The following is a 13,316-nucleotide window of genomic DNA, read 5'->3' as shown; positions in this document are numbered from 1 at the left end:
TGGTGAGCCTGCACTGCAATCCAGAGACTCTTGTCCTGTAGATGTTGGGTATTTATCTATTATTTTGTGGACTTGATGTGAAAGGTACAGGGAGCTTTTTTTTTTTTTTTTTTTTAATCATAGCCCTGAAGTGTTACTCATCTTATAGGATAGTAAGTTACTTTTAGAAGCTGCTATAACTCCATCAAACCATCGGGGCACCATTTTGGTTGCTAAAAAAAAGAAGAATTCACCAAATTATGTTGTATAGTCAAAAAAATAAATGTAGTTTCCTTCTTCAGATAGAAAATGACTTTGAGATTGTGTTCTAGATACTAAGAGCCACACATTCCAGTCTAGTTTGTTCAGTGAATAGAAAGACCACTCTTCACATAAATGCCTCCTGGACACTTCCCCAGTGCAGGTCTAGGCCCCAAAAGGCACCCAGGAAATGCTCTTTGAAGACAGCGAATGTTCTATTGACCTAAAATCTTAAATGTAGTGTCAATGCTCTGCTATAATAAAGTTCTTTAATGTACTTAAAGAAAAGTATTTATTTGGGAAATGTGCTCATAAGAAAGACTCCAAGCAAATGCAACACATTATTCTTGTTTTTTGAGAACATTTGTTTTTAAAATGGATTTTAAAACAGTTGACTCTTGATGGCAGAAAATATCGCTACTTTTTTCTAAAACTGATTTTAAAGAACCTCTATAGCAAGTAGTTTATAGCATATACAAATAAAACAGAAATCTTTACTTCATAAGGCAAAGCTTATTTTTTTGTGTGTCTGACAGTGCCACAAGCACTGTTTAACATTTTGCTTTTGGATATTTTGCTTTTGGGTACAATGAGAAGAGGGTGAGATAACCCAATGTTTTGCCTCCCTCTGAAATACATGCGTCCTTTTAAAATTTCCTTTTGAAAATTAAGGTGGGTTGCTAAAAAAATATTTATGTCGAGTGCCTTTCACACTAGTGGGTATAGAGTTTAGGTGATCAATGAGTACTATTATTATTATGTTTTATTTTTTTTTGATTCAGTCATTGTGAGTGGCTTCTTCTTGCCTATCTTTTCCACGTCCTAGTTTTGTCATTGTGCATTATTGCCACATTTCTGCTCTGCTTTGTGTCTCAGTCTTAGTAGCACCTTCCCTCATATTTTTGCCCATCCATTAAAGTAACACTACCCTCCAGATTTCTTGCCTAAGTAAGAGAACACCTGCTTAGGTACCATTTCCCAATCCATAACTTTCTAGCAGTTTAGGTAAACATTTATACGGTCCACAATCTCTTACTTGCAATTTCTGAAGTCCAAGAAGCAATGAAAACTGGAAGATTTTATAATCCATATTGATGGGAAAACGTGACATGAACTAATGTGAGCTTAAATTATAGCATTTATTTATCCCAATGAGCATGAATATACACGTTTTGCTATAGAATGTTAATGTGTCTGATTATAGAGTTGTTGCCCCAGACTCCAATGCAGCATTATATAACATCTGCCACTGGAGGCATTATATAATTCCTGGCATATGTAGAGTATTACCTTTCTAAAATCTGAAAACATTTGAATTCTGAAATGCATCAAGCACTAAGGGTTTTAGATAAGGGATTGGCCTATAATCAAATATCCTGGTTTAATTTTAAACTTTCATCTTATTACTAGGGAGCTTCATGTGTGATAATAATAAAAAGATTTTTAGGCATACAATCTCTTATGAACTATTCCTATGACTATTTTTGAAGGAAAGTTCATGTGTGCGTTGGGTGAGGCAGAGAAGACAGAAGAGAGAGAGGACACTGAACAGTTGCAAGGTCAATGATGCCCAATGCTGTTTCTCATAATACATTCAAATGTTGCCCTAGGGGCTTCAGGAGACACAAAACAAATGGAATTCAGGTGGCAAAAGTGACTGTGAGGGGCAAGTGTGTTCAATGGTATAGGTATATGTATACGCACACGCTTATGTGCATATCCACTTGTGTGTCTAATCTGTCTCCAAGCAAGGGCATCTAACCAGCAGCCCGTAAGGAGTCAACTTTCCATATGGGGACATAGTGAGAATGCCCATGAGAGTGCTGTGTTTAATGTTGCTCCAGAATGCTGTGTTACGTAAATGTGTGCTGCTTAGTTTTACACAGATGTTTCATATTGTAGACACTTCTAAATGTGTCATCTCAGAGCTGGTAGGATTACTAGAACTGAACCCAGTCATTTATAGGAGATCCTCAAATCAGGAATTGCCTTTACTGGATTCTAATTTGTTTGGCCTTCAGAGTCTCAATGAGAACCTAAAACCCTTTTTAAAAAATTGAATAGAACCTTAAATGTGTTGTCAATGTTGCCTCCTAGGAATTTCTTCCAGTTTATTTTTGTGATTTTTAATAAACTATTTCCTTTTTGCTTTGCAGTTTGCATGCACATGTCAAAGCTGTATATTTTGTGATCTCAAATCACTGTTACTGCTTTCTGGGGTATATGTATTTCTGGGGTATATCTAATACTGCTTTCTGACCTTGTGTTTTCTAAAGACAATGTCCGGTAGCTCTTGCATCTTATATTTTAGTAACAAAAGAGGAAGGATGATAAAAAGCAAAAGTATAAATTTGGAGGTAGTTGGGATAAAAATACATGGGTTTAATGAACTATAGATTTTTTTAAATAATGAGCAAAGATTGTAGTGTTAAAATGTCTATCTTGCATGTTTATTGTTACACAGAATAGATTTACATCTTTATTGTTTACGAAATTGTCTTAGAATAAAATTGATGGTATTTTGTCCTGGTGCTAGCAGAGCATTGCACATTTTTAAATATCACCATTATTTTAATTTAGAGATGGGCACTTAGGAGTTAAAGGATGTTTGATTTGCCCTTTAATGGATATCTGTGTCAAATATATGGAATTATTTTTTGTTATAATTGTAATTGTCTCCAGTGATTTCATTTGTCTATAGCGAAGTCCCAGGAACCTACAGCTATTTTGATTTATGCAGCCTTTATAAGTCCTTATAATATAGACTACTGATTTCTTCCCTGTATCCTGCTCATTGTTGAAAAGCCAGAGCTATTTTTAACATTTACACAATTTCAGTAGATGATTCTTCATTCCCCAAGGTTTGGTGCTAAATCTGTGGAGACTTTCATAATCATATCCTTTTTGTGGTTTGCTTGAATTTGATCACAGTGGCTGATTTCATGCATTGATAATGAAGGCTTAGGTTGCCTGTTTCTCAGCATAAATCCACCTCAGACTTGTACATTGACGGTGCTTCTGGTTTCAGCACGCGTGGAGATATAGAATTGAAATTGCTCTGCTTTCTTTACAAATGACTCAGAGTGTGCTTGTCCTTCCCTAAAATGTTGCCAGCGTGTAAAGGATTTTCAATGAGCAGTGCAATAAGCCAGCAACTGGGAAGGCTTGGAGCGGCACTGATATAACGTGGTGCTGTCACACGGATAATCAGGGCTGGAGCCAAGTCTCGGTAGCGCTGTGCATTATCCTGGTCACATACTGGAAGTTTTGTTTATCCAACTTGGTTGCTCTTGAAGCTGGTGAGAGCCCTGCCAGGATGTGGAGTGGACTTGCTAGCAGAGGTGAGCATTTTTATTCTAAAACTTGGATGCTGGGGTCTGGGATGTCAGTAACAGATTCTTTCGTACATTATGCTGAATCCTGTGGAGTCCTCAATTGTGTTTATCACATCGTGCTGACACATCTGAAGGAGCAAAGGTGAAGGGCAAAATATATGATTCTTTAATTTTGTTGCGAAGTAACTCCTTACATGGGTGTGATAACCATCCCTTTCTTTCTGTGCTAGCTGTTTGCCGAGGACATCTTACCAGTAGGTGACTTCCTTTGCATTTTAAACATTCTGAACAAGTCAGTGATATTATGCAATTTGCTACCATTACTGAAAGTAGGTAATTAGCAGTGTTATTATGTGTTTCAGATATTATTAGAGAGGCTATAAACAAAATGTACTTTGTAGAATCTTTGACATGAAAGACAGATAGGAGGAGACAAGTCATGTTTCGAGATAACTAAGAAAGTAAGTGATGTGGATTACATACTGGAGTTGACACCTTGTGAAGCTCGACATTATTAATAATTAGAAGTTATGACCGGTCGTGCACTGGACAACCAACAGTAATTAATTTCTAGTGACTGTGTGCCGAATGAGAATGGGAGGAAATTAACAGTATATCTTCATGAAGTGTGTTTTTATTAGCTGGGATGCTTTAAATGTAGCAGATTGTATCATTTAAATATACATAGAATACCTGTGCTCACCTGGAGAGGTTAAATTACTAGATCGTCATGCTTGGAAAGGTTTGATGTAGCCTTGTAAGTATATGGTATTTGAAAGCCAACTAGATAAGGGCAGGCACAAAGTTAGCCTCCAAGTAGATGGAGTGCTATTGCTTAGGCTTGGCTAAACTCTAATTCTGGTGTTTCTAAGCATGAATGGAGTGTGAGGGTTATAATGTATTAAATAGCATTATGCTTATTAAGTGTCTGTTTAGTATATTAGGTTGGCAGGGGAATCTATTTTTCTTTGACTGGAAGCAGCTAGCATGGCACGTGGGGTGTGTGTGTATATGAGTGTATGTGTTTTTCCTGCTATATTTATTTGAGGAAGCTGTTTTATAGCTTTCATCTTTAAAGTTATAGCTAAGTGTGTATTTGTTTGATAGAAGACTCGAGAACCTCTTTTACTGCCAGTACACGTAAAGCTTGGCTAAGCAGACGCATCAGGAGCAAACCATTTATGTTCACCAATCTGTCTCGGCAAGTCCCAGGGCCACTATCTTGCTAGAAGCCACTGTGTGCTTTTGAAAGCATGAAATTAGTTTTATACTGAGCACATGGTTTCTCATTTAGCAGCTCTTTTTATGGTAATGGTCAATTTATGGTTCACTGCCAGGATTTCGGTGTACTGTCAAAACTGATAGCTTCTGCTAAGGCGTCTCTATGAAGATTAAAAAAAAAAAAGTGGAGAGATGGGAAGAACCTAATTAGACCCTCAAGAATAGACTCTTACCTTCAACCTCATCTATTCTCTAGATGCATTGTCATTTCTCTCAAGTTCCTTTATATTATTTAATCAAGGACCTACAGATTTAAAGTTGCTAGTATCTGCCACTTTGTCCTTTGCTAACATGTGACATCCAAATAGTTATGTTCTGAAGCGTGAAGTATTTATTTTTTGCAATACATTTGTAGAAAATCACTCTATTAATGTTGGCCATATTATGCAATTCATCATTACACTTATCTGCTTGCCTGGTAATGCATCCTAGAGCACTGTTGGAGAGAGGGAAAGGCTTTAATACATCTTATATTTGATATAAGCTATTCGTACTTAGTTGTACGTGTATGTGCTATGAGTAGGGCGAGTTAAATAATGAAATTAAAACAACCTGTAGATACATTAGAAATTTGACCCAAAAAATGCCTTCTTTCATGCAATCATCTCATTTACAAAAGCAAAAGCTCTCAAATGCTAAAACGATATTAATATTAAATGCAGTTTTTGTTTGTTTCCACATAATAAAAATGAAATGCATTTGTCAATGTGTTAAGAATGCTTTCCTTAGCCTTCTCTATCAGAAGATAACCCTGGTTGAATAATGCATTTTGAAATAGAGGTGATCAAAATTACCAGGACATTTAGTGGAATATTTATTTTTGTGCTGATTCTTTGCATTGTGGTAATGGATATGCAGGTGGAATAGAGTACATATTTGGATGTTGCTATTATACTTTTTCCCTCATGTGGTCTTGACAATGGAACTGACAACACTTCATAAATCCTGAATTTAATGATTTTTTCTTTTTAATTATTTGATCTTTGCCTGGGTTAAGTGATTACACATGTGAAGAGTCAAGATAAAATATTATTGAAATACAGAGTGTAATATGTTCCATTATAATTAGAAAACAATTTTGTGTTTTTAGATGAAACAAAATGTGATACTTTTTTTTCTTCTATTCTTTTGGGAATGTTATGTCACAAATCATCATCAGATTGTCGGGGGACTCAGTTTTAGATTTTGACTTACAAATAAATATCTCATATTTATTAGCTCCCCAAAGCCCATGAAACAAATTGGATTTGTGGGTTGAGAATTAGAAACTTAGAGGGCATTGACATTTTCTCTTTGAAATTCCTGATGATATAACATGTTTAATAAATGAAAACCTTTTTAAAAAAGTTTTAAAATGTTAGAATTCTCTTAGAATAGTGACATTTGTCATATTACATAGAACATAGGACATTCACTCAGAAGAAAGAAGGGGTTAATTTGGCATAGCTGCCTGAAGTCTTAGTAGCAATTTCTCTTTCAGAAGTAGTAGGATTTACAAAATCATGAGGATATAAATCTCAGTGATTTGCCTGCATCTTTTCACTTTTGTATTAAGGTATAGCATCTTGAGTTGTTCTTCAGCAGATCTTAAAAATGACTAGTTACAAAAAATAGCAGATACAAACCTGTTTTAGTTGAGAAACATGATTGCAAAATGAAAGTACTATCCAAATTTGGCTTTCCTGATTGTATACATCCAACAATAATTTGGGAAATTTATAGAGTTTGTACTTTCTTTTGAGGTATGTTGCTAAGATGAGTATACTTTAGTGAGAAAGTGGCTTCTTACCTTGAAGCTTTATTTACTTTCAGTCTTTTCACTTACTTTTTTTCCTACTTCCTATTAATAAACTAGGAACATCAAATTTTAGGGTTTCCAGATTTAGCATATAAAAATATCGAACTCTGAGTTAAATTTGAGTTTTAGCTAAAGCAATAAATAATATTTTTAGTATATATCCAATGCAGTATTTGGGACATACTTAATACTGAAAATTGTTAGTTGTTTAGCCGAAATTCAACTTGGACTAAGTGTCCTGTATTGCATCTGGAAACTCTACCTACTTTCTAAATAAGAAAGTGAGTCTCCAGTAATGGCCTAGAAAATTGGTTTTACCAGTGCCAAAATGGAGGCTCCACATTCCTGTAAAAGTGATCAGTTTTAACTGCTAGGGTTCATGCCTGAAAACTCCTAGGGAAAGAAAGTTACTATCTGAGAAACTTAAAATGATGTCAAGAAATAAAGGACTGATGGAATCTAAATTACAAATAATAAATGAAGTATTACTAGTATAATAAAGGCAGCACATTAAACAAATGTCAGTAACATTTTGAATAAATAATGAGTATTATACAGTTAATTTCTAATTGTCATCCCTTGTCAACTAGACTATTTTCGGGATTTTCCTTCTTTAGCAGGTTTGAGATACTTATTAATTCATTTTGTTTTGTTGTAGTTAAGATGCGTAATGACAGGTGCCTCTTTCAATGCCTTCTCCCCTACCCGTTCATCTGGCCTTTATTTAAATATTTGTTACCCTTTTGATTTTAGGACTTAGTTCTGACTGCAACCCGCTAGATTTCTCAGAGAGGCAGAGTAACATGCAAACTTGACCTAGAAGAAAATCTATGGGATCCTTTAATTATTCAATTTACCATAGCCGAACAAAATAGAATAGATACAATATTTATTATGTACCTACTGTGTGCCTCATATGATATCAAAATATTTATAGGTAGATTTTTATTGAATTCTTTTAACAACTTTATAACATACTAATATAATATTAATTGTACACATGCTAAGCTGTTTACCAAAATTCCATTCCCAGACCCAAGCTATCCCAATTTTAACCACATTGGAACAAAGTAGAATGTTCTATCCTGGATCTGAATGTTACTCTTAGATATTGGGCAACCTCCCTGTGGAATAAAGGGTCCTTTTCTGAGAGTGTTGGTGTCACTTCAGGCCATATTGCAAAATCCCCTTTGCCCACTCAGCTTCTGTATTACCTTTCTTCTCTTTTCTCACTTACTAATATTCCGCTCCTCCTTTTTGTTAATATCCTTAACAGTCAAAACTAGACATCAGTGTATAATTTGATTCTCAAAATAAGAAAAAAAATCACAGAAGTGAACCACATGTACTATAACAGAATGTGGTGTTAGGAGAACCTACCGTTGATTAATAAATAATATGGACAACATGTTTGGAGTAATTTCTTAAACCTAACCTTTTTGTTTCCAATCTAAAATGCCACTTCAATTCTCTGTCAGTTATGCAACATTCAAACCAGAAACCTGTTTTGAGCCTGAATTGATCAGTTGAATGTGAGTGCCATTAACCCAAGTTTTGGAAATGAATTCAGTCTACGATCCCAAGAAAGTACTTCTTACAAAACCATATCTTCTTTGAATTAAATGTTACTCCCACCAAATAATCTAGTTCATTTTTCAGTGTCTATTGTCCTAGTGGACAAATTCCTATTTTCTTCCCTTTTTTTCTTGTCTGTTAACACTATACCCTTATTTCAATCTGATCATTTTAAATCTCTCAAGAGATTTTTTGCCTCCACTCATCAATCTCTTTCCCACTTTGACTAGTCATAAACGTTATTGTGTTATGCGTTACTTCTTCTACTAGTTTAAACTGATATTGGTGGCCTTTTCTTGTATTTAAACTATGCTCTTTAGGAAAAGATTCTGATCCCTTTTTACCTTAAATACTTTACTCCCATCCCCATGTTGGCATCAATGTCCTCCTACTTACTTCAGTCCTATTTGGTTGTGTGACGTGTTTGTTATCGCAAAATACCAATGTGAATCCATAATCTAAATTTCAGTCCCTAAAGATCTTCCAACAACGTTTGTCCTCAAATTTTTGGAAAAGGTGCTGAAAGGTAAGTTAAAGTTCCTAATTTGAAGAATTCTGTTTCTTTTAATTTCTTAAAAGGTGATGCTGGTCAATAGCTATCTTTTCTTGGCAAATAGCAATTGAATGACAAAAAGATGCCTCCCCCAGGGAACACCTAGACTGTCAGAGATGAGGAGCCCTCTGTCCCTGACTTCTTCCAGGAACTCTGCAATGCCACTGGGACATTTAGCAAATCATCTTTTTGCTCACATTTCAAATTTGGTGTGTGAATTTCACTTGGAGATCTATGGTATTGCCAGTTTTCTATTTCTCTGATTCATTTTCCATTAGTGATGGTTTTTAAGCAGACAATGGAAGAGATGACTTTACATCTGGAACTCTCCCTTCCTTCCAGCAAGTTAAAGGGAAATTTCTTTACTCAGGATTCTTGAGGGGTGCTGGGAGAGGGCAGGCTACATTTTGAAGAAATTTCAAAACATCCAGGAGTAAGCAGATTCAGAAATGAATCTGTAAGGGCTTCTGTTTCTGATATTTTTCCATACTTTCTGTATTTTTTATTATTGCACAATGGGTAATAGTATAGTTATAATAAGTTAGTTAACTCTTAATCTAGGAGCTTTTGGATTTTGTGTAATTTAAGTACATAGCCACTTTTGTGTGATTTAGTAAGGTAAGCAATGAATACCACTCTTGCAGTAGTTAGAAATCCTGTAATGGGCTCTGAATCATGCTTTAATTGGGGTAAGGAGAAAATAGGTATGGCTTGGAAATGATCTCTGATGCTTCTCACTTGCTTCAGCTACAACTGATTTAACCAGCAATAACCAAAAGTTTGACTAAGCTATACTAATACTCTAGGGTTGGTAAATTTTGTGCCAGCCACCATGGTCATATGATTAACCCAAACTAATAAAATCTGGTGAAAAGCGTGTTTGAGGTAAACCTACAATAAAGCTAAATTCCATCTAAGCTGTAAAAAGCTTCAACTGAAGTGAAAATAAACTACAAAAGTGACTCTAACACCGTGAAAACACAATAGCTAACACTCAAACTGGGATTAGATACCCCACTATGCTTAGTTCTAAACCCAAATAGTTCAACCAACAAAACTATTCACCAGAGTACTACAAGCAACAGCTTAAGACTCAAAAGACTTGGCAGTGCTTTATAATCCCTCTAGAGGAGCCTGTTCTATAATCGATAAACCCCAAGGTACCTCACCATCTCTCACCACTCAGCCTATATACCGCATCAGATCAGCTCTCCAGCAGCAAATATTATCATTGTCCTTTTAAAATGGAGTGGATGCAATAAATGGTGTATAACGAGACTTAATAATAACAGGAATGATAGTTGACTTTCAAGCTAACCATATGCAAGACATTTTATATGTATAAACTCATTTAATCTTTACAACAATCCTGTAGGTAAGCATTAGGGAAACTGAAGTACAGAGAGATTAAGGTACCTTCCCAAAGTCATCTAGCTAGCTCAGCTGAGATTTGAATTTGCAGTGGGGGTGGAATCCATGCTTTTAACCAGTGCCCTAGACTAGTTCTCTGTGAGATATTTAACAAAGTCTTTGTTGATATTATTTTGTGAACAAAACAGAAAACTCTGGACTGAATGACTGTAATTTTGTGGATTTGTAACTGGTTGAATATCTATACCTAAAATCTACCTGGCCAATATTAACTTAAGGGAAGGCTCCAGGACTCTGCAATGACTTGGTGAGAACATTGATGACTTAGCCATTAAATCTGTAGATGTTATCAAACTGGGATAATATATATATAGGAAGAGACAATTGATGTAAATCCTGAGCCACCTCCCACACTAAATAAATTAGAATTTCTGCGGCTGCTATCTGGGAATCAATATTTTTAAAGCTCCCAACGTGATTCTAATGTGCAGCCTCAGTTAAAACCACTATTCTAGAAAAGTGGCCCAACTCCAACATGATCAGTTTCAACTAACAGTAAGTGGAGGAAGTAGTGCAAAACGACGTAGGAATATTGATAAAATGTAAACTCATAATATGAGTCAAAAGCGTGATACGATTGCTTCACACAATCTTAGTGGTCTCTTAGATGGGAATTGTAGAAATAGAGTATCTATAACAATGAAGGTTGGAGTCCTGCTCCTTGCTCAGCTGGGCAGAGCATGCCTGGAGTTTGGGTGAAATGCAGAGGAGGGCTTTAGGTGTTTTCATTTGAAGGTGACCAGCCTGGTCAAGGTGCACTGAGTACCTTATCAAGGGGAAGAAATTGTCAGGGGACTTATTTTATGTAACATTTGAATTATATTTTTTCAATAAAGCTCTTGGGTAAAATTAATGTCAGTAGACAGAGTTTTCTAGAAGAAAGATTTTTGCTTGATATAAAGAACTTCCCAATAGAGCAGTCTGAAGATGAAGGGATTCCTTTCTTTTTTGGACATGGTACAGATCCCTCACGGGTGTTACTGAAGCAAAAGGCAGATTGTGACTTAGGCATATGATAAAGGAGGTTTAAGGGTTGGATAGATCGTTAGAGTAGATGATCTTCTAACTTCAGGCTCTATGATTATATGAGCATGTTAAATTTCAAAGGTAATGCATGAGTGACCATTTGTTCATTACATTAGTTCTGCATTCAAGAGAAGCCGTGGAGTAGTGGAGTTATGGAATAGTTTCTAAGGCATTCAAAGCGCAGCTCCACCACAATTTAGCTGTGTGATCATGGACAAATTACTTCACTTTCCAAGTCTCAGTTTCCTTGTCTGTAAAACAAGAAGAATAATAGACTCAATTTTATTTGTTGCAAAGATTAAGTGAGAATAATATATATAAAGGTTTTTGCATAGCAAGTGGAGAGAACATGGGAGGAATACGATGTAATCAGAAATTATCCTAGTAAAAGCTGTGGGGTTGCAATTGAATTTATGATTTGGCATGTGGTAAAGTACTCAATAAATTCAGCTGTTGTTATTTTTAGATTCTTTTTTCGATTATAGATGTCTTAATAAAAATTAGGGTCTGAAAGTTAAAACCTAAAACAGGTAGATATTGATGGGTGATATGGAGCTGGATTACAGGAGACACAAGTTAGATGGCACAACATGTGAGGCTTTGAGTAGGTGGGGGCCACATAAAGAATGGGCCTGGGCAGGGGAAAAAAAAGGGGAGTTTCTGAAAGGGAATTGAGGAACTTTATTGCTTTTAACTCTTTACCCATTTCCAACTATTATTTCATCTGATCCTTACTATAACCCTGAGAAGTAGAGAAAAGTAACATTTTCTCGTTATACTTGATAATAAATAAGCATCATCAAAAAGGTTAAGTGACTCGCTGAAGACAGGAGAACTAGAAGTTAAACCTAGACCTCTCAAACCCCACACCCCCACTCAACAGCTTTCATATGTCACACCAACTTCTGCCCAGTTCCATGTGTAACCCAGCTTGAATGTTTGCATTTGAATGACAACTTAACAGTAGAGACTATAAATAAACAATGTGATGAGGTTTGGAAATGAAGGCAAGACGTGAAAAGAGAATAGCATTAGTGAGTTGCATTTACTCCAGTATAAAGTTTTGTTTTGTTTTGTTTTTTTGGAGACGGAGCCTCGCTCTGTCTCCAGGCTGGAGTGCAGTGGTGTGATCTCCGCTCACTACAACTTCCGCCTCTTGAGTTCAAGTGATTCTCCTGCCTCAGCCTCCTGAGTAGCTGGGACTACAGGCGCTCACCACCATGCCTGGCTAATTTTTTGTATTTTAGTAGAGATGGGGTTTCACCATGTTGCCCAGGCTGGTCTTGAACTCCTGAGCTCAGGCAATCCACCCGCCTCGGCCTTCCAAAGTGCTAGGATTACAGGCGTGAGCCTACATGCCTGGCCCTGGTATAAAGTTTTAAAGCATTTCTATTGATTGGAAGATAGCATTTAAAGAAGTCTGGAATGATAATTAAAAGCTCAAGGAGTAGCTTTACCAGTCAATGATGTTAACGTTATTATCACATTTTATCATATCTAACTACTGAAAGGGCTTTCTGTGTAATATAATTAACTATCCTTGACACACCTCAGGCTAAACGGCAAACTTCTTTAGCATGACATAGCAAATCCAATAGTTAATAAGAATCGCCATATAGTAAAAGTTTAATGGTCCAATGAGTTGAGGGAGGACCAGTGACAGGGACTAAAGTTTGTGCTTTGATTTGTCAATCAAATAAGAGCTAAAAAAAATCTGCAAAATTGATAGAGAAAAAAAAGTCCCAGTATTTATTTTTTAGACAAAGTTGTAAGCTCCCAAAGCAAGTATCAAGTAAGATGGAGAGTTTTATAAATTATTCTGCCTACTCTTATTTTAATAAATATAGATGAGTAGTAAGCAAAAATAGTCCTTCACCTAATCAGAACCTATAATTATTAGCTGTAATTGTCACAATCATGGTTCTTGCTGGCCAAGGTATTTATTTTTCTTTTTCACATTTAAATATATTTACATAAAAGTAATAAAATAAGATATATTTAAGGAACAGGTTTTTTTAATCCATAGCCACTTTTACACTCAGACAGTATACATATTCTATTATTGTACTTATACTAT

The 13,316-nt window shown here is 35.8% G+C and overlaps 1 protein-coding gene across 5 annotated transcripts in view; it reads left to right on the top strand.

The window, feature by feature from the left end:
* The window catches only part of ZNF385B (zinc finger protein 385B), a 407,440-nt gene that overhangs the window by 88,717 nt on the left and 305,407 nt on the right, over positions 1–13,316 (top strand). The window contains exon 1 of one of the 5 annotated variants that reach the window (XM_055289893.2): positions 3,197–3,581. The exons of the other annotated variants lie outside the window; for them this stretch is intronic. Within the exon in view, the coding sequence (XP_055145868.1) occupies positions 3,557–3,581 (25 nt within the window). The 5' untranslated portion in view covers positions 3,197–3,556. Of the gene's footprint in view, positions 1–3,196; positions 3,582–13,316 lie in introns of those variants that run through there. 5 annotated transcript variants of the gene reach the window in all.

The sequence above is a fragment of the Symphalangus syndactylus genome, chromosome 8 (assembly GCF_028878055.3).
Source record: "Symphalangus syndactylus isolate Jambi chromosome 8, NHGRI_mSymSyn1-v2.1_pri, whole genome shotgun sequence".
NCBI lineage: Eukaryota > Metazoa > Chordata > Mammalia > Primates > Hylobatidae > Symphalangus > Symphalangus syndactylus.
The sequence above is the reverse complement of the archived record's forward strand: the minus strand, read 5'-3'. Positions and strand labels throughout refer to the sequence as shown.